Source organism: Salvelinus alpinus, chromosome 4 (genome assembly GCF_045679555.1).
Source record: "Salvelinus alpinus chromosome 4, SLU_Salpinus.1, whole genome shotgun sequence".
In the NCBI taxonomy this organism is placed as follows: domain Eukaryota; kingdom Metazoa; phylum Chordata; class Actinopteri; order Salmoniformes; family Salmonidae; genus Salvelinus; species Salvelinus alpinus.
This window is the reverse complement of record NC_092089.1, coordinates 99,843,889-99,868,422: the sequence shown is the minus strand read 5'-3', so window position 1 is coordinate 99,868,422 and position 24,534 is coordinate 99,843,889. Positions and strand designations below refer to the sequence as shown.

Below are 24,534 nucleotides of genomic sequence, written 5' to 3'. Positions count from 1 at the left end.
TCTTCCTGGTCAGCTGGTGCCATAACCTCCTACTTCCTTCCCTGCCTGCTTTCTCTCCTCAGCCATGCTAACTTTACAGGCCCGTCTTAAACTGAACAATCACGTGTCTTTGTGTGTTCAATGACATCCGTCTTTGTTCCACATCTGTGATTTTAAGTGGCTGGCTGGAAGATGGCTGGTGACCTGCTGTGGAAAGGTCACGGTGATGCCATTTCAGTGGTGATGCCATTTCAGTCCATTTCAGTGGTGATGCCATTTCAGTCCATTTCAGTGGTGATGCCATTTCAGTCCATTTCAGTGGTGATGCCATTTCAGTCCATTTCAGTCGTCTTCCATTTCAGTGGTGATGCCATTTCAGTGGTCTTCCATTTCAGTGGTCTTCCATTTCAGTGGTGATGCCATTTCAGTCCATTTCAGTGGTGATGCCATTTCAGTCCATTTCAGTAGTGATGCCACTGGAAGTTAACATGCTATCAATAGTAGTTCAGTTGAAATAATTACATAGTGTTTTGTGATGTAATAAACATGTTTTAGTACATGTTTACAGTGTTACTCTGTGAGCATTTCACTGTGCCCGTTTAAACACACTGTATCCTGTGCATATGATGAATAAACTTTGATTTGATTTGAACTGTAGTAAGGGAATGTAGTGAATTAGTTATTTTATCAGAACAATTGACCACTTGGAACACTAACTCAACATGAACCAATTATATTATTATCTAATTCTTAACAAGTTGTTCATTTCAGATGGAGAGGAGTCTTCCTGTGTAGGTCCGTGATGGACGTTGTCTTGCCCACAGCAGCTGAAGGCCCCCTCCAAGCCCATGTATGTACGCTGTTATGGCACCAATGGATGGAAACATGGACGTTGAGACCCTGTTGGCTGCGATCCACCTGGAGCGGTACCTGAAGACCTTCCGCCAGTCAGGCTTCCTCTTGGCCAGGGACCTCAGCCACCTAGACAATGGAGCTCTTATCCAGCTGGGTGTAACTGCCACCGGACACAGGAAGAGAATACTGAGGCTGGTCCAGCACATTCAGAGGGCTACGAATCAGAATCAGTCGACATCGGAGCCATTAGAGCCCTTATTGGACCGTTGTCAGTCTGAGTCTGACATTAATTCCACACCCATCCAATCAGGAGGGCCGAGGTCTGACCAAGGGGGCGGAACCGGGGACATTCCGTTTGAAGCGTTCCGGAATAGTTCTGTTCCTAACATTCCATCCATGTTGATGAACTCCGGGTCAGAACAACAGCAGCAGTACAATGGGAATGTTGTCATAAAACCGGTTCCAAAACCTAGAACGGTGTTTTACAGACACAAAACAGAACCCGCCCGGTTTCTCTCCTGTCCCGCATCACCGACACCACCAGATCCCCTGGTTCTAACTCTAACCAGGAAACCGTCTCAGGAATCTCTCTGCTTCACCATATTGGAAGGTTTGGCTTCAGGAGAATTTAACACTGACACAGTGGTGGTGGGGCCTACACCTACCCCTACCCATAACCCTACCACTAACCCTAACCCTGCTCCTAACCCTACACCTACCCCTGCCCTGAGACACAGCCTAAGCCTGAGAGAGAGGAGGCTGAGTAACTCCTCAGACTCTGGAGGTCCCCTGCCCCCTGTTCCCCCTCGGCTGAACCGAGGGACCCCTCCAGCCATGTTTAGTGGACCTACATCCACACCACCATCATCTGGTAGAAGGACTGAACAAAACCAGGACCAGTGTATGACAACCCCACCTCCCTCATCCCCTTGTAACTATGACGACACTGGATTCCTCTCTTTGACCACTTCCCCTCCCGGCTCTCCGATGGAGATGGTCTCCAATGAGATCTACTGTGGCACTTCACCTGGCACGGCAGCTAGTAGTGGACGGATTCCCTGCAACGCTCCACAAACACCACCACGGTCAGAGATCCACACCACTCCTGAAGGAATTAGGTAGGTCAACGTCTGACTTTAATATCATATACCTATATAGTAGAAATATAGGCCTACATCGAAAGTAAGTCGCTTTGGATAAGAGCGTCTGCTAAATGACTTAAATGTAAATGATGTAAATGAAAGAGAGTATTGTTCTGTGTATCTAATGTTTTGTTTTGTGTGTCTGCAGCACTTTAAGTAACAACTCTTGTGAATCGTCCCACGGAGGTAAGTCTACACATCACTTTCTGAAAGTAACCTTACAGATGCTTTAGTTAGACCTTATATCTATGTATCATTCAGGCCTATAAATGACGCTTGACCTGTTTTTAAAAAATCAAGATCATTAGAGTTTTGCATTGCTAAAACGTCACTTTTTCGCGTACACTTGAGCATACAGTTTTTAAATGCTTTATAACTGGTTATAATCATATATGAACCTTTTTTTAAATAATATATTATAACAAGGCTTATAATATGCCATGTAATTTCTTCCTCCACCACAGTCCCCATGGAGGACCCAGAGGAGGAGATCAGTCCCTACTGTGAAACAGTCTTCCAGACCAGACAACCACTGCAGCACTCTGAGGTGAGACTGGGACTCTGAGGATCTCAAACGGCACACTATTCTCTATACGGTGCTCTAAGTTTGACCAGAGCCCCATAGGCTTTCTAGGAAAACCATCAAATGGTGTCTGAAATGGCACTAAGGGCCCAAGTAGTGCACTATATAGAGAATAGGGGGCCATATAGAGAATAGGGGCCATTTGGAACAGGACCTGAGTCTGTTATCTGGTTACAAGAACCCATCAGGACCTGAGTCTGTTATCTGGTTACAAGAACCCATCAGGACCTGAGTCTGTTATCTGGTTACAAGAACCCATCAGGACCTGAGTCTGTTATCTGGTTACAAGAACCCATCAGGACCTGAGTCTGTTATCTGGTTACAAGAACCCATCAGGACCTGAGTCTGTTATCTGGTTACAAGAACCCATCAGGACCTGAGTATGTTATCTGGTTATAAGAACCCATCAGAGTTATATTGTGTTTAGTGTTTGTGGTCACTTTGGCTCTCCTGACGTTGATGAATGTGTTATCCATGTTGTGTTCCCAAAGGCGGAAAGGACCAACAGTGAAGGAAAGGCAGGAATGACAAGAAAGGAGGAAGAGAAGCACGGAGAGGATCACGGGTAAGATTATTGTGTCTAGAGGAGTGGATAATACTACAGGCTTTCCAATTTAACATCTTCTCACACAACTCTGACTACAGCCATAGAGAGAAAATGGTCTACTGTAGATTTAAAATATTCTGTGTTCTCCATCTTTTCAATCCAATGTTGGTACCTGCTATCAGACACCGTATTCTCACACTAGAGAAACTTAAAGCGGCTGGAGTCAAGGTTATTACAAATACATCAATCAATTATGGAGACTGTTTTTACACTGCAGGACACCCAAACTCTCCTGGGCCAAACGTCTGTCCCATGCCCTCCACAGTGAGTCCCAGGGCTACAGCACAGTAGGAGAGGCAGCACCACCCCCTCGCTGCCTCTCCTTACCCCCCAACCTGTACCCCTCGGAGCTGGATGAGGATCAGACGATATCCCCCTACGCCAGCTACACATCTCTCTCTGAGCAGACTGCTCCCATCATCTGTGGCTGGCTGGATAAGCTATCACCACAAGGGTATGCCGGGTCCTGGTCCGGGTCCGGGTCCTGGCCTGGGCTGATGGTCCTATCATCCTTTCCTCTCTCCGTCTTCTCCTCCCTTCTGAGGAACTGTCTCTGCCTCGTGTCTGTCCTCTCAAACCGGTGTGTCTCTCTTCTTCCTTCTTTCTTCTTCTCATTGTGTTTCTCCAGTCTGTGTTTGTGTTTCTCCAGTCTGTGTTTGTGTTTCTCCAGTCTGTGTTTCTCCAGTCTGTGTTTGTTTCTCCAGTCTGTGTTTCTCCAGTCTGTGTTTGTGTTTCTCCAGTCTGTGTTTGTGTTTCTCCAGTCTGTGTTTGTGTTTCTCCAGTCTGTGTTTGTGTTTCTCCAGTTTGTGTTTCTCCAGTCTGTGTTTGTGTTTCTCCAGTTTGTGTTTCTCCAGTCTGTGTTTGTGTTTCTCCAGTTTGTGTTTCTCCAGTCTGTGTTTGTGTTTCTCCAGTTTGTGTTTCTCCAGTTTGTGTTTCTCCAGTCTGTGTTTGCGTTTCTCCATCCTGTGTTTGCGTTTCTCCATCCTGTGTTTGCGTTTCTCCAGTCTGTGTTTGCGTTTCTCCAGTCTGTGTTTGCGTTTCTCCAGTCTGTGTTTGCGTTTCTCCAGTCTGTGTTTGCGTTTCTCCAGTCTGTGTTTGCGTTTCTCCAGTCTGTGTTTGTGTTTCTCCAGTCTGTGTTTGCGTTTCTCCAGTCTGTGTTTGCGTTTCTCCAGTCTGTGTTTGTGTTTCTCCAGTCCGTGTTTGTGTTTCTCCAGTTTGTGTTTCTCCAGTCTGTGTTTGCGTTTCTCCAGTCTGTGTTTGCGTTTCTCCAGTCTGTGTTTGCGTTTCTCCAGTCTGTGTTTGTGTTTCTCCAGTTTGTGTTTCTCCAGTTTGTGTTTCTCCAGTTTGTGTTTCTCCAGTCTGTGTTTGTGTTTCTCCAGTTTGTGTTTCTCCAGTCTGTGTTTGTGTTTCTCCAGTTTGTGTTTCTCCAGTCTGTGTTTGTGTTTCTCCAGTTTGTGTTTCTCCAGTCTGTGTTTCTCCAGTCTGTGTTTGTGTTTCTCCAGTTTGTGTTTCTCTAGTCTGTGTTTGTGTTTCTCCAGTCTGTGTTTGTTTCTCCAGTTTGTGTTTCTCCAGTCTGTGTTTGTGTTTCTCCAGTTTGTGTTTCTCCAGTCTGTGTTTGTTTCTCCAGTTTGTGTTTCTCCAGTCTGTGTTTGTGTTTCTCCAGTTTGTGTTTCTCCAGTCTGTGTTTGTGTTTCTCCAGTTTGTGTTTCTCCAGTCTGTGTTTGCGTTTCTCCAGTCTGTGTTTGCGTTTCTCCAGTCTGTGTTTGCGTTTCTCCAGTCTGTGTTTGCGTTTCTCCAGTCTGTGTTTGCGTTTCTCCATCCTGTGTTTGCGTTTCTCCAGTCTGTGTTTGCGTTTCTCCAGTCTGTGTTTGCGTTTCTCCAGTCTGTGTTTGCGTTTCTCCAGTCTGTGTTTGCGTTTCTCCAGTCTGTGTTTGCGTTTCTCCAGTCTGTGTTTGCGTTTCTCCAGTCCGTGTTTGTGTTTCTCCAGTTTGTGTTTCTCCAGTCTGTGTTTGCGTTTCTCCAGTCTGTGTTTGTGTTTCTCCAGTTTGTGTTTCTCCAGTCTGTGTTTGTGTTTCTCCAGTCTGTGTTTGTGTTTCTCCAGTTTGTGTTTCTCCAGTTTGTGTTTCTCCAGTCTGTGTTTGCGTTTCTCCATCCTGTGTTTGCGTTTCTCCAGTCTGTGTTTGCGTTTCTCCAGTCTGTGTTTGCGTTTCTCCAGTCTGTGTTTGCGTTTCTCCAGTCTGTGTTTGCGTTTCTCCAGTCTGTGTTTGCGTTTCTCCAGTCTGTGTTTGCGTTTCTCCAGTCTGTGTTTGCGTTTCTCCAGTCTGTGTTTGCGTTTCTCCAGTCTGTGTTTGCGTTTCTCCAGTCTGTGTTTGCGTTTCTCCAGTCTGTGTTTGTGTTTCTCCAGTTTGTGTTTCTCCAGTCTGTGTTTGCGTTTCTCCAGTCTGTGTTTGCGTTTCTCCAGTCTGTGTTTGCGTTTCTCCAGTCTGTGTTTGCGTTTCTCCAGTCTGTGTTTGCGTTTCTCCAGTCTGTGTTTGTGTTTCTCCAGTTTGTGTTTCTCCAGTTTGTGTTTCTCCAGTCTGTGTTTGTGTTTCTCCAGTTTGTGTTTCTCCAGTCTGTGTTTCTCCAGTCTGTGTTTGTGTTTCTCCAGTTTGTGTTTCTCTAGTCTGTGTTTGTGTTTCTCCAGTTTGTGTTTCTCCAGTCTGTGTTTGTGTTTCTCCAGTTTGTGTTTCTCCAGTCTGTGTTTGTGTTTCTCCAGTTTGTGTTTCTCCAGTCTGTGTTTGCGTTTCTCCAGTCTGTGTTTGCGTTTCTCCAGTCTGTGTTTGCGTTTCTCCATCCTGTGTTTGCGTTTCTCCAGTCTGTGTTTGCGTTTCTCCAGTCTGTGTTTGCGTTTCTCCAGTCTGTGTTTGCGTTTCTCCAGTCTGTGTTTGCGTTTCTCCAGTCTGTGTTCGCGTTTCTCCAGTCTGTGTTTGTGTTTCTCCAGTCCGTGTTTGTGTTTCTCCAGTTTGTGTTTCTCCAGTCTGTGTTTGCGTTTCTCCAGTCTGTGTTTGCGTTTCTCCAGTCTGTGTTTGCGTTTCTCCAGTCTGTGTTTGCGTTTCTCCAGTCTGTGTTTGCGTTTCTCCAGTCTGTGTTTGCGTTTCTCCAGTCTGTTTTTGCGTTTCTCCAGTCTGTGTTTGCGTTTCTCCAGTCTGTGTTTCTCCAGTTTGTGTTTCTCCAGTCTGTGTTTGTGTTTCTCCAGTTTGTGTTTCTCCAGTCTGTGTTTGTGTTTCTCCAGTTTGTGTTTTTCCAGTCTGTGTTTGTGTTTCTCCAGTTTGTGTTTCTCCAGTCTGTGTTTGTGTTTCTCCAGTTTGTGTTTCTCTAGTCTGTGTTTGTGTTTCTCCAGTCTGTGTTTGTGTTTCTCCAGTTTGTGTTTCTCCAGTCTGTGTTTGTGTTTCTCCAGTTTGTGTTTCTCCAGTCTGTGTTTGTGTTTCTCCAGTTTGTGTTTCTCCAGTCTGTGTTTGCGTTTCTCCAGTCTGTGTTTGCGTTTCTCCATCCTGTGTTTGCGTTTCTCCATCCTGTGTTTGCGTTTCTCCAGTCTGTGTTTGCGTTTCTCCAGTCTGTGTTTGCGTTTCTCCAGTCTGTGTTTGCGTTTCTCCAGTCTGTGTTAGCGTTTCTCCAGTCTGTGTTAGCGTTTCTCCAGTCTGTGTTAGCGTTTCTCCAGTCTGTGTTAGCGTTTCTCCAGTCTGCGTTACCGTTTCTCCAGTCTGCGTTTGCGTTTCTCCAGTCTGTGTTTGCGTTTCTCCAGTCTGTGTTTGTGTTTCTCCAGTCTGTGTTTGTGTTTCTCCAGTTTGTGTTTCTCCAGTCTGTGTTTGCGTTTCTCCAGTTTGCGTTTCTCCAGTTTGCGTGTCTCCAGTTTGCGTGTCTCCAGTTTGCGTTTCTCCAGTTTGCGTTTCTCCAGTTTGCGTTTCTCCAGTCTGTGTTTGCGTTTCTCCAGTCTGTGTTTGCGTTTCTCCAGTCTGTGTTTGCGTTTCTCCAGTCTGTGTTTGCGTTTCTCCAGTCTGTGTTTGCGTTTCTCCAGTCTGTGTTTGCGTTTCTCCAGTCTGTGTTTCTCCAGTCTGTGTTTCTCCAGTCTGTGTTTCTCCAGTCTGTGTTTCTCCAGTCTGTGTTTCTCCAGTCTGTGTTTCTCCAGTCTGTGTTTCTCCAGTCTGTGTTTGCGTTTCTCCAGTCTGTGTTTGCGTTTCTCCAGTCTGTGTTTGCGTTTCTCCAGTTTGTGTTTCTCTAGTCTGTGTTTGTGTTTCTCCAGTCTGTGTTTGTGTTTCTCCAGTCTGTGTTTGCGTTTCTCCAGTTTGTGTTTCTCCAGTCTGTGTTTGCGTTTCTCCAGTCTGTGTTTGCGTTTCTCCAGTCTGTGTTTGCGTTTCTCCAGTCTGTGTTTGCGTTTCTCCAGTCTGTGTTTGCGTTTCTCCAGTCTGTGTTTGCGTTTCTCCAGTTTGTGTTTCTCTAGTCTGTGTTTGTGTTTCTCCAGTCTGTGTTTGTGTTTCTCCAGTTTGTGTTTCTCCAGTCTGTGTTTGTGTTTCTCCAGTTTGTGTTTCTCCAGTCTGTGTTTGTGTTTCTCCAGTTTGTGTTTCTCCAGTCTGTGTTTGTGTTTCTCCAGTTTGTGTTTCTCCAGTCTGTGTTTGCGTTTCTCCAGTCTGTGTTTGCGTTTCTCCATCCTGTGTTTGCGTTTCTCCATCCTGTGTTTGCGTTTCTCCATCCTGTGTTTGCGTTTCTCCAGTCTGTGTTTGCGTTTCTCCAGTCTGTGTTACCGTTTCTCCAGTCTGTGTTACCGTTTCTCCAGTCTGTGTTACCGTTTCTCCAGTCTGTGTTTGCGTTTCTCCAGTCTGTGTTTGCGTTTCTCCAGTCTGTGTTTGCGTTTCTCCAGTCTGTGTTTGCGTTTCTCCAGTCTGTGTTTGCGTTTCTCCAGTCTGTGTTTGCGTTTCTCCAGTCTGTGTTTGCGTTTCTCCAGTCTGTGTTTGTGTTTCTCCAGTTTGTGTTTGCGTTTCTCCAGTCTGTGTTTGCGTTTCTCCAGTTTGCGTTTCTCCAGTTTGCGTTTCTCCAGTCTGTGTTTGCGTTTCTCCAGTCTGTGTTTGCGTTTCTCCAGTCTGTGTTTGCGTTTCTCCAGTCTGTGTTTGCGTTTCTCCAGTCTGTGTTTGCGTTTCTCCAGTCTGTGTTTGCGTTTCTCCAGTCTGTGTTTGCGTTTCTCCAGTCTGTGTTTGCGTTTCTCCAGTCTGTGTTTGCGTTTCTCCAGTCTGTGTTTGCGTTTCTCCAGTCTGTGTTTGCGTTTCTCCAGTCTGTGTTTGTGTTTCTTGCTAAATGCTAAACAGTTGATATACAGTACCTTCAGAAATGATTCACACACCTTGACTTTTTCCACATTTTGTTGTGTTTCAGCCTACATTTAAAATGGATTAAATTGAGATTTTGCGTCACTGATTTACACACAATACCTCATAATGTCAAAGTGGGATTATGTTTTTATACATTTTTACTAGTTAATTAAAAGTGATAAGCTGAAATGAGTCAATAAGTATTCAACCCCTTTGTTGTGTCAAGCCTAAATAAGTTCAGGAGTAAAAATGTGCTTAACAAGTCACATAATAAATTGCATGGACTTTACCATAACAGTGTTTAACATGATTGTTGAATGACTATCTCATCTCTATACCTCACACAATTATCTGTAAGGTCCCTCAGTCGAGCAGTGAATTTCAAACACAGATTCAACAACAACCAGGGAGGTTTTTCAATGCCTCGCAAAGAAGGACACCTATTCGTAGATGGGTAAAAATTTAAAAGCAAATTTTGAATATCCATTTGAGCATGGTGAAGTTATTAATTACACTTTGGATGGAGTGTCAATACACCTAGCCACTACAAAGATACAAGTTTCCTTCTTAATTCAGTTGCCGGAGAGGAAGGAAACCGCTCTGGGATTTCACCATGAGGCCAATGGTGATATTAAAACAGTCACAGAGTTTAATGGCTGTGATAGGAAAAAACTGAGGATGGATCAACACATTGTAGTTAACTCACAATACTAACCTAAATGACTGAGTGAAAAGAAGGAATCCTGTACTGCACTGGTTCTCAATCCTGGTCCTGTTTTTGCCCTAGCACTACACAGCTGATTCAAGTGATCAACTCATCATGAGGCTTTCATTTGAATCATGTTTGTAGTGCTAGAGCAAAAATTAAAATGGGCACCCCTTTGGGTCCCCAGGACCAGGATTGAGAACCAGTGAGATACTGAATAAAACTATTCCAAAACATGCATCCTGTTTTGCAATAAGCCACTAAAGTAAAAATGTGGCAAAGAAATACACTTTTTTTCCTGAATACAAAGCATTGTGTTTGGGGAAAATCCAACAAAACACATCATATTTTCAAGCATGGTGGTGGCTGCATCATGTTATGGGTATAATTGTCATCGGCAAGGACTAGGGAGTTTTTTTTAGGATTCAAATAAACGTAATTGAGCTAAGCACAGGCAAAATCCTGAATGTTCCTGAGTGGCCTAGTTACAATTTTGACTTAAATCGGCTTAAATCCATGTCAAGACTTGAACATGGCTGTCTAGCCATGATCAACAACCAACTTGACAGAGATTGAAGATTTAAAAAAAAAAAAAAAGTTAAATATTGTATCATCCAGGTGTGCAAAGCTCTTAGAGACTTACTCAGAAAGACTCAAAGCTGTAATCACTGCTAATGGTGCTTCTGCAAAGTATTGAATCAGGGGTGTAAATACTTATGTAAATGTCTTGTATTTCTGAAAACATGTTTTCACTTTGTCATTATGGGGTATTGTGTGTAGATGGGTGATCATTTAAAAAAAATATTTAATCCATTTGAAATGCCGGCTGTAACACAACAAAATGTGGAATAAGTTAAGGGGTATGAATACTTTCTGAAGGCCCTGTCTCTGCCTCATATCTGTCCTCTCAACCCTGTCTCTTCCTTCTTCCCACTGTTTCTCCAGTCTGTTTTGGTGTTTCTTGTTAAATGCTAATCAGTTCCTATGGGTCAACAGCTCTGCTTTGCTCTTGAAATATTAGATTTCTTTTCTCCTTTTTAAATCAGTGATATGAGAATCTGATCATTTTTATATATTTGGCATTCTAGGAACTATGTATTCCAGAAACGATATGTGAAGTTTGATGGCAAAAATCTGATGTACTTCGGCAGTGAAAAGGTAGGCTCTTTTTTCCTGAATGACGGACTGTACCACATATTGATTGAGAGAACCAGGATTGTTCATCATCTGCCTCTTTACTATTCTCTCCAAGGACCCGTACCCCAAAGGAGTGATTCCCCTGGCTGCGATACAGATGGCCCGCATGGCCAAAGACAATAAATTTGAGATAGTGACAAGTCACAGGACATTTGTCTTCCGGGCTGATAACGAAGGTAAACAAAAAGTACTTCATTCAAATCTCACACACAAGCAACTACAGACATCAGTTGTCCCACTTCTCTACACTTCTCCCCAAAGTGTGTACTTGCAAATTCCCCCATCGTTATTTTCAAAGCATTGGATATGTGTTGTTAAATCCAAGTGTGCAAGTGCATATTTTAGGAGAATGGTGTCGGATCGGGACACAGCTATAGAGGAGTCCTCGGGGCATACAAGCTAGAAACAAACCATGTGACAACCTCTATGTTGGACAAAGGTTGACCTCAGTGAGACAAGATTGTATCCGTTACTGTCAAACTCCTAGTAGAAACATCTTGTTCAGGACTTTATTTTAGGCTCCTGATTCCTCTGATATTTACCTATTAGGAAATTATTTGGTATCAAAAGATAGTTTCTGATACAATTGGTAACTGACTGGTACAAAAGGGTAGTTGGTTTGAATCCATACGACGCAAACAATACATTCACATATTGTTCTTGTGTTATTACCATTTTACCATATACTTTCATAGTAAATACCTGGTATTTTTTTGTACTATAAAATAGTTAGTGTTACCACTATCTTTCTACCTGTCCCCTCTCAGTGCAGAGACATCAGTGGTGCAGTATCCTACAGGGGAGGGTGAAGGAACAGCTTGTGTTCGGGCGCCCTCGCTTCGGTCCTGGCAGCCACTGTCAGAGGAGTGGTCCTCTGGAGCTCAAAGGGACCAAGTCAAAAGTCTACGTGGCCATCAACACAGAGCAGGTCTGGCTGTACAAGACTGAGCAGTGTTTTAGGAATGGGATAGGAATCACGCTGATCGAGGTCAGAGGAGCTACGATCAGAGACGGCAAAGGAAAAAGCTTTGACCTCATCACTCCTTACAAAACATTCAGGTACGTATTTACCGACGTGGTAATAACACTTTTACATATTTCTCTAGTTTTAGCAACAATAAAGTCTGTTCATCATGGACTTCCTACACTGCTGTTTCTGAATTATTATTTTTTGTGATTAATTGTCCCTGTAGTTTCACAGCTGAGTCTGAGTGGGATAAGAGGGACTGGATGGAGGCTGTACAGGAGTCCATAGCAGAGACCCTGTCTGACTACGAGGTGGTTGAGAAGATTTGGTCTAACAGGTTTAATAAGCTCTGTGCTGACTGCCAAGCAGTCAACCCTGACTGGGCCTCCATAAACCTCTGTGTTGTCATCTGTAAGAACTGTGCAGGTGAGACAGCGTTTCCCCTACTATTGTATAGGTGGGGCGGGCTCCCCCTCCCTAGCTCTGTTGCCCCCCCCTGCCTAAAAGAGTGGGGTTGCAGTTTGATGCCTGAGGGCCTAGTTGGGTGTTGCTTTGGGGGACTTAGCGTCCCGCCTGGTGAGTGTGACTGATGAGATAACTAAGACACCTGGCCAACAGCTGCCAATGCTTTCAGCCCATTGTCATGAGCCACAACAGTTTAATTCTCACCTGTGTTGTTTTAGCACACCTGTGCCAGGTGAAGTGCTATGTTGCTCTAGAAGTGTTTCCAAATACAAACATCATGTCCCTCTCTTGTGGTTCTCTCTCTAGCGAGGCAGCGCCCGAGTGTCCTGTTACCAACACAATACCACTGTCTAGTGCCAGGAGAGTGATTATGGAGGTCTTTTGTCCCTTTTCCCCTGCAGGGCAACACAGAGGTCTGGGGACTATGGTGTCTAAAGTACAGAGCCTGAAACTGGACACCAGCGTGTGGAGCAACGAGATCGTACAGGTGAAAGGGAAAGGTTCTTCAGGGAAGTGGGAGGGAGAGAGTCAGGGGGAAATGCTCATGTTTATTTTAGTCAAGTGGCAAAATATTTTCCAGGATACTGAAATTAGTTTGTTTTGTTGTGTATCAAATACTTCTCACCACTTTTACCTTCAACAAATGCATTATATTGGAACAGTTTAAATATATTTAGTACATTTTTAAGTTGAAAGTCAGATGATAGACTGTGAATATACTAAGGCCCTCATGACTTCCGATTTTTTTTTTCTGTGTTTGTGTTCGTCAGCTCTTCATAATGTTGGGGAATGACCGAGCCAATGAGTTCTGGGCGGCCAGGCTATCTCCAGCTGACGAGTTAGACCGTGACGCCACACCAGACCAGCGGAAGGAGTTTATCATCCATAAGTACCGTGAGGGGCGCTACCGACACCCCCACCCCAACTTCAACACACAGGAGGAGCTGCTCAAGGTACAGGAAGACAAATTGTATAGATTTAAAATGTATAGCTGCTATAAGAGGATTCAAAGGACATGTGTTGTGGGATCCCGAGTGGCACAGCGGTCTGAGGCACTGCATCTCAGTGCAAGAGGCGTCACTACAGTCCCTGGTTCGATTCCAGGCTGTATCACAACTGGCCGTGATTGGGAGTCCCATAGTCCCCTCACACAATTGGCCCAGCGTCGTCCGGGTTTGGCCCGGGGTAGGCCTCCGTCATTGTAAATAAGAATTTGTTTTTAACTGACTTGCCTAGTTAAATAAAGGTTCAATATAATAAAAAGTATAGGCTGTATTCGTATCATTAAACCTTTAATATTAGTGTACAAGGTGCACGAATGGAGACATTCCTAGTTTGTTATGAAGGATAAACTAAATTACTATCTGTCTTGACGGCATTGGCTGGCTGCTGCGCCTCACAGTAAAAACACATGGAGGGACCCTACCCTTACGGGAAAAACACATGAATTTCACGTGATCACATGTAAATTTAATGTGATAACGCAATCACGTGAAAACGTGATCACATGTGAAGCCTTCCAAAAAACACTTCTAGTCAAAATGTGTACCCTTACAACAAAAAACAAAACATGATTTCACATGTGGAAAATCATATGATTTCACATGAAATTTCACGTGTGAAATCATGTGATTTTCATCATGTGTTTTTTTTCTCTGTAAGGATACACATTTAGACTAGATGGTATTAGTGGTGCTATCTGTAACCTATCTCAGGGCTAGCATGCAGCTGGACATTTACCCCAACAATAATGACATGGAATGTGCTTTTGAAACTAAAGCAATTAGAGGGAGTAGATATAAGGGGGGTACACGTTTAGGGGGGCAGTTGAATGGAGAGGGGACATTTTGGAATTTGGGCTGAATGTCTGTCCCCGTGGCTGTGGATGCTTTCAGTGGTGCGTACATACTGTGTGTGTGTGTGGTGCGTCAGCCTAATGCTTCCCCCTCTTCCTCTCTCTACCATGCAGGTTCTGTGTACTGCTGTGACCGAGCAGAACCTGCTGAAGACGGTCACCCAGATCTTCACCGAGGCAGAGGCTGTCCGATCCCGCCTCGCTGCCTCTAATGGATATGACAAGCATCTGTCTCAGGAATACTCCCGCTCACAGGACACCTCGGGTAAGTCAGGGGACAGGCTTTATCTGCCTACTGGACATTTTTACTGCATTATGTGACTATTATGCGACCATGCAGTATAATGTAGTGTACTCAGCAACGTACACTGGAAAAGTAATTACAGCAGGGTTTATGGTTTGATAAAGAAACCCAGATAACCTTTTGGATGGTTATCATCAGAGCATTTGTCTGTCCAGTTTGTGAAATCTATACATACATTTTATATTTCTGTGTTTTTAATTTAATTTAAGAATTCTGTGAAATTATGTAACGTAGAGCTATTTTGCCAGCCGAGCCTTTGTGACGAGACAGTTGGGTATTCCTCTGTATGTTCACCTGTAGCGCTGCTGGAGTTAAAGATTAACCGAGCTCAAGCTTTCTCTGTTGAAACAGCACAACTAGAATAATGGAGGGAAAAACGTATTTTAAAAACAGAAACATTTCTAAACATCCATCCGCATTTCAATGAATAAGTTAAATGAAATGAATCATCACATTTCTAATCATTTCTAAACTATGTATCGTCTTGTAAATGTGATTTATTATGGCTTATTCATGAAAAGTATTATAAAGTTTGACTTAATGTTTTGCCCTGTTTGCCTAGACCACAACGTGATGGCTAGACTCAAAACGTGTCCATATCTTCTTCATGTTTTTCTCTGCTGTTTTCTCAGACCACAGTGTCTATGATGAGATTAAGCAGGCCGTGCTGCACTCTGGCTACCTCTACAAGTCAGCCTCAATGAACAAAGGGACATTATCCAGGAAAACCCGAGAAGGTAGGTGTGTGTGTGTGTGTGTGTGTGTGTGTGTGTGTGTGTGTGGGTGTGGGTGTGGGTGTGGGTGTGGGTGTGGGTGTGGGTGTGGGTGTGGGTGTGGGTGTGGGTGTGGGTGTGTGTATGGGTGTGTGTGTTGATGGGTGTGTGTGTGTGTTGATGGGTGTGTGTGTGTTGATGGGTGTGTGTGTGTTGATGGGTGTGTGTGTGTTGATGGGTGTGTGTGTGTGTTGATGGGTGTGTGTGTGTGTTGATGGGTGCTAACAGCACACCACTTGGCACGGGTTGAATAGAGGAATACTGCCCCCTCAGTAACATCAGTATAAAGGACTGTAGAGAACAAAGTACTTTATAGGACCAAATACTGACTGGGCCAATACTGTTCCGTTAGGAAATACACTACTCACTGTTAATGGCAGGAGTCTCTACAGTAAAACAGATTTGTGATTTAGAAGTTACTCGTAGTTTCTATTCTATTTAAAAACACAAGCCCATCATAAAATTCTAAAAGTTATTTTATTTAGAAAGGAACCTCGATTTTCCCGGCTGCGTTGCATTTGTTCGCTCTAATAGCCGGAAGATGGAGATTCTGAAGTACGGAAACGTAAGACTATGAAGAAAGTAACAGCCTATATTTTTGCTGTTATTTGCCCCCAGATTTCCAGAAGTACTGGTGCACGGTGGAGAGGTCTCTTCTGTTCTATGAGTCTGACCGATGTCCTGATCCTAGCATGAAGATCAACGTCAATGACATCGTCTGTCTGGGGGTCAGCAGGCCGGACTCCTGCAACAACAACGGCTTCATTGACAGGTTAGAGGACCAATCATGGCACAGTAACTAATGTAGGCGGCCAATCATACGGTCTATTTCACGCACGTGGAAAGGATACATTTAGCAGGAAATGGTAATACCATTGCCACTCAATGTACAGGTATCTACCAACTAGTGTTGATCTAATGCCCTTCACTTATGTTCCTGTGTCTTGTTTTAGGTTTCTCTATACGTTTCAACTGTACTTGTCCTCAGAGAAGCTCTATCAGTTTGGATTGGAAACTCCTGATGCACTGCAATGTTGGGTCAAGGCCATTGGAAAGGTATGAGATTACTTTCTATCCCAAAAGAGTGCAATGCCTGCACACTGATGATGCCAATTCTCAGCTTTACTGACGTAGTTACCGCTCTTCCAGCTCAGAACGTTGTAATGTCCCTATGTGTGCATAAAAGTGGGGTTACAGTGAAGTGTTCCCTCCTTTCTAACCAACACCATCTATGTACTGTACTAGCCTGGGATGTGTCTGTTCAGTGTTCCCTCCTGTACTTTAACCACTTCCAGTGTTGTCTTCCTCAGGCCGCCACACCTTTAAGCTGCCACTGCCTGCTAGCGAGGGAGTTTGAGCGGGTGGGAGTCCTGCGTTACAAAGCCATGCGAGACCCTTCTCAGTGGAAAGAGGGATATTTTGTCCTTCAGAAGTCTAACCTCTTCATCTGCCCAGGGAACGACGGAGCAGCTGAGGACATTATCAACCTTAAACGTCTGCAAGAGCTCAGTGAGTCTGCTGTCTTGACCAAAGCTTTACTGGCACTGTGTGATAATGCAGTTGCTCAAATACTGTTTGGCAAGTCCTTACTGAAACATGGACCATGTTATGCCCCAACTAGGGATTGCAATAAAGCTGCCAACAAAGGAAGTACTATAGTCATTCAAAACCCATCCGACTATAAAGAGAAAGCCTACTGTCAGCTTGAGACATTTCTCTGCCTTAACTACCCCAAGCACCGTTTCTTTGAGCAACTGTCCGTCTTCCATTTGTTCTGTGTTTGTCTCCTAGGTTATAGTAACTGTCTGCTGATAAATGATTTGGTCCGTCTTCCATTTGTTCTGTGTTTTGTCTCCTGGGTTATAGTAACTGTCTGCTGATAAATGATTTGGTCCGTCTTCCATTTGTTCTGTGTTTGTCTCCTAGGTATAGTAACTGAGAACCACAACCATGAGAAGAAGGAAATTCTGGTTTTGGTTGAAAAAGGAAGGTTGGTTTTCAGTCTCTTCCTGTTTTCATTCAATACATATGTAATTACACAAGTATGTCAACATATCATGGCTAGTTTGACACCTAAAGTATACCCAGCTAGGGGGGAATGGAAATTCCAGGATGAGAATAATTTTACCATGAAAATCTTTTTTGGGGGAGCTGGAATAAGTGATTTCACTTTAGTGATTTTTCTCTTTGAACCTTCACCTCTTGAGTATCGACGTGCCGCCCCCCCCCCCCCCCCCTTCCCTCAGGACGCTGCACCTCCAGGGGATGGGTCGGTTAGACTTCTCCCTGTGGTACGCAGACATCCAGAGAGCTGCTGGAGGGAAGGGCAACACCCTGAGAGAACAGCAACTCAGCAGGAATGATATCCCCATCATCGTAGACAGCTGCATCGCCTTCATCACACAGTATGGTAAGGGAAGAGTCTGGATATTCTATTCCGTTACACAGTATAGTAAGGGATAGAGTCTGGATATTTTATTCCGTTACACAGTATAGTAAGGGTAGAGTCTGGATATTCTATTCCGTTACACAGTATAGTAAGGGAAGAGTCTGGATATTCTATTCCGTTACACAGTATAGTAAGGGAAGAGTCTGGATATTTTATTCCGTTACACAGTATAGTAAGGGAAGAGTCTAGATATTCTATTCCGTTACACAGTATAGTAAGGGAAGAGTCTGGATATTCTATTCCGTTACACAGTATAGTAAGGGTAGAGTCTGGATATTCTATTCCGTTACACAGTATAGTAAGGGTAGAGTCTGGATATTCTATTCCGTTACACAGTATAGTAAGGGAGGAGTCTGGATATTCTATTCCGTTACACAGTATAGTAAGGGATAGAGTCTGGATATTCTATTCCGTTACACAGTATAGTAAGGGAAGAGTCTGGATATTCTATTCTGTTACACAGTATAGTAAGGGATAGAGGATTCTGCATTTTCCAGTGATCTTGAGGATCCGTGATAGGATCCATAGCATTTAATGCATTTTCAGTGGAGGTAATCCTTTATATTAAAGTATACAAAACCAATGTATATAAAGGGGTTTATAAATATTTTATCCATTCATTATAGCTCTGCAGTGCTCTGAAGGGTTTCTTGTCACAGTTTAGCTGTACTTCACACCAGCCAGAGACAGGAGATACTAGCTGATGACTGATGTACTGGATCTGATGTGTGATCTGCTCGTCAGGTCTGGGTCATGAGGGGATCTATAGGAAGAACGGAGCCACGTCCAGGATCAAGCTTCTGATGGAGGAGTTCAGGAATGATGCTCGGAACGTCAAGCTCCGGATCGGGGATAACTTCATAGAGGATGTGACTGACGTGTTGAAGAGGTTCTTCAGGGAGATGGACGACCCCATCTTCATGGCTGACCTGCATCCTCTATGGAAGGAGGCTGTCAGTAAGTACAAGTGTCTCTGACAAAAGAGATTTAATCTCAGTGAGACTAACCTCTATTAATAAAAGTTGTAATCTCAGACAGCACACATATGAAGCTATTATTTTGTTGTGTCACTGACTTAATCAAATCAAAGTTTATTTGTCACGTGTGCCGACTACAACAGGCCTGTAGACCTTACAGTGAAATGCTTACTTACAGGATCTAAACAACAGGGCCATTTTTAAGTTTAAAAAAAAAGGTATTAGGTGAACAATAGATAAGTAAATAAATAAAGACAACAGTAAAAAAGACTGTTGGAAAAATAACAGTAGAGAGGCTATATGCAGTAGAGAGGCTATATGCAGTAGAGAGGCTATATGCAGTAGAGAGGCTATATGCAGTAGAGAGGCTATATGCAGTAGAGAGGCTATATGCAGTAGAGAGGCTATATGCAGTAGAGAGGCTATATGCAGTAGAGAGGCTATATGCAGTAGAGAGGCGATATGCAGTAGAGAGGCGATATGCAGTAGAGAGGCGATATGCAGTAGAGAGGCGATATGCAGTAGAGAGGCGATATGCAGTAGAGAGGCGATATGCAGTAGCGAGGCGATATGCAGTAGCGAGGCGATATGCAGTAGCGAGGCGATATGCGCAGTAGCGAGGCGATATACGCAGTAGCGAGGCTATATACAGGCACCGGTTAGTCGGGCTGATTGACCTAGTCGTCTTGGTCACCTTAGAATTATAGGGCTTCCACCAAGCTGTGTCACTGGTGCTCATCAGGATGTACCACAATGTATCCTTTTGAAATCTAACTGGTTCCTGTTTGTCCCTTTTTTTTATAGGAACAGCCAAGGATAAGAACCAGCGTCTGGACAGATACAAGGAGATCATCCGTAGTTTACCTAAAGTCAACAGGACTACCCTGGCTGCTCTCATCAGCCACCTCTACAGGTTAGTATGGCCTCAGGGTTAACAGGACTCTCATCAGCCACCTCTACAGGTTAGTATGGCCTCAGGGTTAACAGGACTCTCATCAGCCACCTCTACAGGTCTGTATAGCCTCAGGGTTAACAGGACTCTCATCAGCCACCTCTACAGAGCCTCAAACGGGACCTGTTGTAATGTTTAGACAACATCACTGGCAACTAAGCAGAGTTGGGGGTCAATTCAATTTCATTTCAGTCAACTGAAATTTACATTTTCATAACTTTTCAGTTTACTTCCTGAACTAAATGAATTGACCCCCAACCCTGAACAGTACCACTTACTAATCATACTAAGACAACCTCACTGGCAAGTTGTCAACTTTTTGACGTTATTTGTGCTCTCTCGGTCCAGGGTTCAGAAGTGTGCAGACCTGAACCAGATGTGTACCAAGAACCTGTCGCTGCTGTTCGCCCCCAGTCTCTTCCAGACAGACGGAAAAGGAGAGCACGAGGTGAAGATCGTTGAAGACCTCATAGACAACTACCTGTATATCTTTGATGTGAGTAGTGTCTCATAGACAACTACCTGTCTGTCTTTGATGTGAGTAGTGTCTCATAGACAACTACCTGTCTGTCTTTGATGTGAGTAGTGTCTCATAGACAACTACCTGTCTGTCTTTGATGTGAGTAGTGTCTCATAGACAACTACCTGTCTGTCTTTGATGTGAGTAGTGTCTCATAGACAACTACCTGTCTGTCTTTGATGTGAGTAGTGTCTCATAGACAACTACCTGTCTGTCTTTGATGTGATTAGTGTCTCATAGACAACTACCTGTATATCTTTGATGTGAGTAGTGTCTCATAGACAACTACCTGTCTGTCTTTGATGTGAGTATAGTCGAACCAGAGAGGGCCTAAGCTCAAATGCTTCACATAGAAATCAGGGTTGTGTTCCATAGGTAGAAACAGTCTATTCAAAATGCTAACTGGTACTACCTACCTGAACTTGTCCAATCAGAGCACAGATGTTCACATTCCACTGCAAACTGTTTTGCTACAGTGTACCCTGCTGAACATGGCCCAGGTCAATCTGTTCTGTGATCTAATGAATCATTAGTAAATGTTTAATTGTGTTTGTTCAGATTGATGAGGAGCAGCGGACCCAGATAGAACTGGAGCTCAGCCTCATCACCACCTGGAAGGACACACAGGTATACTTTACCAAGGATTTATAAACCGGTTATAAAGATCCATGAAGGGTTGTAAAGGGTTATAACACATTGGTTGGACAAGCGGTTGTCTGTAATAAGTATCCTGTCTGTGCAGCTGTCCCAAGCGGGTGACCTGATCATCGAAGTGTACCTGGAGAAGAAGATGGCAGACTCCTGCATCACTCTCAAAGTAAGTGGAGCCAGGTTATCTTCTGATTTAATTTCATGAAAGGTGCTGTTATTACTTAGCCACATGGGGATGCCTCTCCCCCCTCCACTAGTCTCTCTGTCACCTATGAGTAGCTCACCAATCAATTTTGAAAGTACATGCATTTATTTAATGTGTTCCATCGCAAACTGTCATTAACATAAAGCTGCTGTGGAATCCAGTCAAAGCCATATCGACATTATCCCACCCCTGGTTAGCCACTGTTGGCTTAAAAAGCCAAACACAATATCTTCCAATTCATTTCCAGCAATATTGCACCGTCTTTTGGTGCGCACGTTGGTCTATCACTCTGTATGTAGCTCGTCTTTTGGTGCGCACGTTTGTCTATCACTCTGTATGTAGCTCGTCTTTTGGTGCGCACGTTTGTCTATCACTCTGTATGTAGCTCGTCTTTTGGTGCGCACGTTTGTCTATCACTCTGTATGTAGCCAGTTAGCGATGCTGATGATAACCGTCTTGTGGGTAGACGGAAACCTTTTCCCCCAAAACCTTCTCAATTAAATGCAAAGTAGTTTTACCGAACATAACTAAAGGGAAAGGGGGATACCTAGTCAATTGTACAACTGAATGCCTTCAACTATATCGTGATTATTTGTATCAATTGGGTGGAGATTGTTCTGCCATGGCATGTTCTGCAGCAGTAGGCCTAACAGCAGAAACATCACTAGACCGACATATTCCTCTCTTGCTAGATGCACAGTTGAAGGGGAATTACACTCAAACATTTAGTTTCGTTTTTTATTCCAGACCTTTATGGTGTCTGGTTCTCTGTAGCTATCTCTTTACGGTCTCTGGTTCTCTGTAGCTATCTCTTTACGGTCTCTGGTTCTCTGTAGCTATCTCTTTACGGTCTCTGGTTCTCTGTAGCTATCTCTTTATGGTCTCTGGTTCTCTGTAGCTATCTCTTTATGGTCTCTGGTTCTCTGTAGCTATCTCTTTACGGTCTCTGGTTCTCTGTAGCTATCTCTTTACGGTCTCTGGTTCTCTGTAGCTGGTTCTCTGTAGCTATCTCTTTACAGTCGCTGGTTCTCTGTAGCTATCTCTTTATGGTGTCTGGTTCTCTGTAGCTATCTCTTTATGGTCTCTGGTTTTCTGTAGCTATCTCTATGTTCTCTGTAGCTATCTCTTTTTATGTTCTCTGTAGCTATCTCTTTTTATGTTCTCTGTAGCTATCTATTTTTATGTTCTCTGTAGCTATCTCTTTATGTTCTCTGTAGCTATCTCTTTATGTTCTCTGTAGCTATCTCTTTATGTTCTCTGTAGCTATCTCTTTTTACGGTCTCTGGTTCTCTGTAGCTATCTCTTTGCCGTCTGGTTCTCTGTAGCTATCTCTTTGCCGTCTGGTTCTCTGTAGGTATCTCCAACCATGGGTGCTGAGGAGTTGACTAACCAGGTCTTGTACATGAGGAACGTCCCAGCAGGGGAGAAGGACGTGTGGCTGACGTTCGAGGCCATATATGAAGGACAACTGGGTGAGTAGCATAATATTACTATCTCTGACTGGGTAAGGAGCATTATATTGCTATCTCTCTGACTGGGTAAGGAGCATTATATTGCTATCTCTCTGACTGGGTGAGGAGCATTATATTACTATCTCTCTGACTGGGTGAGGAGCATTATATTACTATCTCTCTGACTGGGTGAGGAGCATTATATTGCTATCTCTCTGACTGGGTGAGGAGCATTATATTACTATCTTTCTGACTGGGTGAGGAGCATTATATTACTATCTCTCTGACTGGGTGAGGAGCATTATTATTGAATTGTACCTTTATTTAACTAGGCAAGTCAGTTAAGAACAAATTCTTATTTTCAATGACGGTGGGTTAACTGCCTTGTTCAGGGGCAGAACGACAGATTTTTACCTTGTCAGCTCGGGGATTCGATCTTGCAACCTTTCGGTTACTGGCGCAACGCTCTAACCACTAGGCTAACTGCCTCCCGCCTTACTATCTATCTCTGACTGGGTGAGGAGCATTATATGACTGGGTGATGAGCATGATACTACTGTATCTGACTGGGTGATGAGCATGATATTACTGTATCTGACTGGGTGATGAGCATGATATTACTGTATCTGACTGGGTGATGATCATGATATTACTGTATCTGACTGGGTGATGAGCATGATATTACTGTATCTGACTGGGTGATGAGCATGATATTACTGTATCTGACTGGGTGATGAGCATGATATTACTGTATCTGACTGGGTGATGACAATGATATTAATGTATCTGAATGGGTGATGACAATGATATTACTGTATCTGACTGGGTGATGAGCATGATATTACTGTATCTGACTGGGTGATGAGCATGATATTACTGCATCTGACTGGGTGATGAGCATGATAGTACTGTATCTGACTAGGTGATGAGCATGATATTACTGTATCTGACTGGGTGATGAGCATGATATTACTGCATCTGACTGGGTGATGAGCATGATATTACTGTATCTGACTGGGTGATGACAATGATATTACTGTATCTGACTGGGTGATGAGCATGATATTAATGTATCTGACTGGGTGATGAGCATGATATTACTGTATCTGACTGGGTGATGAGCATGATATTACTGTATCTGACTGGGTGATGAGCATGATATTACTGTATCTGACTGGGTGATGAGCATGATATTACTGTATCTGACTGGGTGATGAGCATGATATTACTGTATCTGACTGGGTGATGAGCATGATATTACTGTATCTGACTGGGTGATGAGCATGATATTACTGTATCTGACTGGGTGATGAGCATGATATTAATGTATCTGACTGGGTGATGAGCATGATATTACTGCATCTGACTGGGTGATGAGCATGATATTACTGCATCTGACTGGGTGATGAGCATGATATTAATGTATCTGACTGGGTGATGAGCATGATATTACTGTATCTGACTGGGTGATGAGCATGATATTACTGTATCTGACTGGGTGATGAGCATGATATTACTGTATCTGACTGGGTGATGAGCATGATATTACTGTATCTGACTGGGTGATGATCATGATATTACTGTATCTGACTGGGTGATGAGCATGATATTACTGTATCTGACTGGGTGATGAGCATGATATTACTGTATCTGACTGGGTGATGAGCATGATATTACTGTATCTGACTGGGTGATGAGCAATGATATTAATGTATCTGAATGGGTGATGAGCAATGATATTACTGTATCTGACTGGGTGATGAGCATGATATTACTGTATCTGACTGGGTGATGAGCATGATATTACTGCATCTGACTGGGTGATGAGCATGATAGTACTGTATCTGACTAGGTGATGAGCATGATATTACTGTATCTGACTGGGTGATGAGCATGATATTACTGCATCTGACTGGGTGATGAGCATGATATTACTGTATCTGACTGGGTGATGAGCAATGATATTACTGTATCTGACTGGGTGATGAGCATGATATTAATGTATCTGACTGGGTGATGAGCATGATATTACTGTATCTGACTGGGTGATGAGCATGATATTACTGTATCTGACTGGGTGATGAGCATGATATTACTGTATCTGACTGGGTGATGAGCATGATATTACTGTATCTGACTGGGTGATGAGCATGATATTACTGTATCTGACTGGGTGATGAGCATGATATTACTGTATCTGACTGGGTGATGAGCATGATATTACTGTATCTGACTGGGTGATGAGCATGATATTACTGTATCTGACTGGGTGATGAGCATGATATTACTGTATCTGACTGGGTGATGAGCATGATATTACTGTATCTGACTGGGTGATGAGCATGATATTAATGTATCTGACTGGGTGATGAGCATGATATTACTGTATCTGACTGGGTGATGAGCATGATATTACTGTATCTGACTGGGTGATGAGCATGATATTACTGTATCTGACTGGGTGATGAGCATGATATTACTGTATCTGACTGGGTGATGAGCATGATATTACTGTATCTGACTGGGTGATGAGCATGATATTACTGTATCTGACTGG

The 24,534-nt window shown here is 43.5% G+C and overlaps 1 protein-coding gene across 3 annotated transcripts in view; it reads left to right on the top strand.

Annotated features, from left to right (window-relative positions):
• LOC139574816 (arf-GAP with Rho-GAP domain, ANK repeat and PH domain-containing protein 3-like) overlaps positions 1-24,534 on the top strand; it is a 50,374-nt gene that overhangs the window by 19,872 nt on the left and 5,968 nt on the right. For 2 of the 3 annotated variants that reach the window (XM_071399726.1, XM_071399725.1), the window contains exons 2-25: positions 751-1,952; positions 2,125-2,162; positions 2,441-2,523; positions 3,051-3,124; positions 3,384-3,620; positions 10,300-10,369; positions 10,464-10,584; positions 11,176-11,467; positions 11,602-11,801; positions 12,242-12,327; positions 12,611-12,793; positions 13,810-13,960; positions 14,632-14,736; positions 15,391-15,544; positions 15,726-15,828; positions 16,083-16,281; positions 16,699-16,762; positions 17,019-17,182; positions 17,966-18,178; positions 19,003-19,111; positions 19,499-19,646; positions 20,229-20,297; positions 20,413-20,487; positions 21,881-21,998. In XM_071399726.1, coding sequence (XP_071255827.1) covers positions 832-1,952; positions 2,125-2,162; positions 2,441-2,523; positions 3,051-3,124; positions 3,384-3,620; positions 10,300-10,369; positions 10,464-10,584; positions 11,176-11,467; positions 11,602-11,801; positions 12,242-12,327; positions 12,611-12,793; positions 13,810-13,960; positions 14,632-14,736; positions 15,391-15,544; positions 15,726-15,828; positions 16,083-16,281; positions 16,699-16,762; positions 17,019-17,182; positions 17,966-18,178; positions 19,003-19,111; positions 19,499-19,646; positions 20,229-20,297; positions 20,413-20,487; positions 21,881-21,998 — 4,177 coding nt within the window. In that variant the 5' untranslated portion in view covers positions 751-831. The remainder of the gene's footprint in view (positions 1-750; positions 1,953-2,124; positions 2,163-2,440; positions 2,524-3,050; positions 3,125-3,383; positions 3,621-10,299; positions 10,370-10,463; positions 10,585-11,175; positions 11,468-11,601; positions 11,802-12,241; positions 12,328-12,610; positions 12,794-13,809; positions 13,961-14,631; positions 14,737-15,390; positions 15,545-15,725; positions 15,829-16,082; positions 16,282-16,698; positions 16,763-17,018; positions 17,183-17,965; positions 18,179-19,002; positions 19,112-19,498; positions 19,647-20,228; positions 20,298-20,412; positions 20,488-21,880; positions 21,999-24,534) is intronic. The other variant, XM_071399727.1, reaches the window with a different exon arrangement.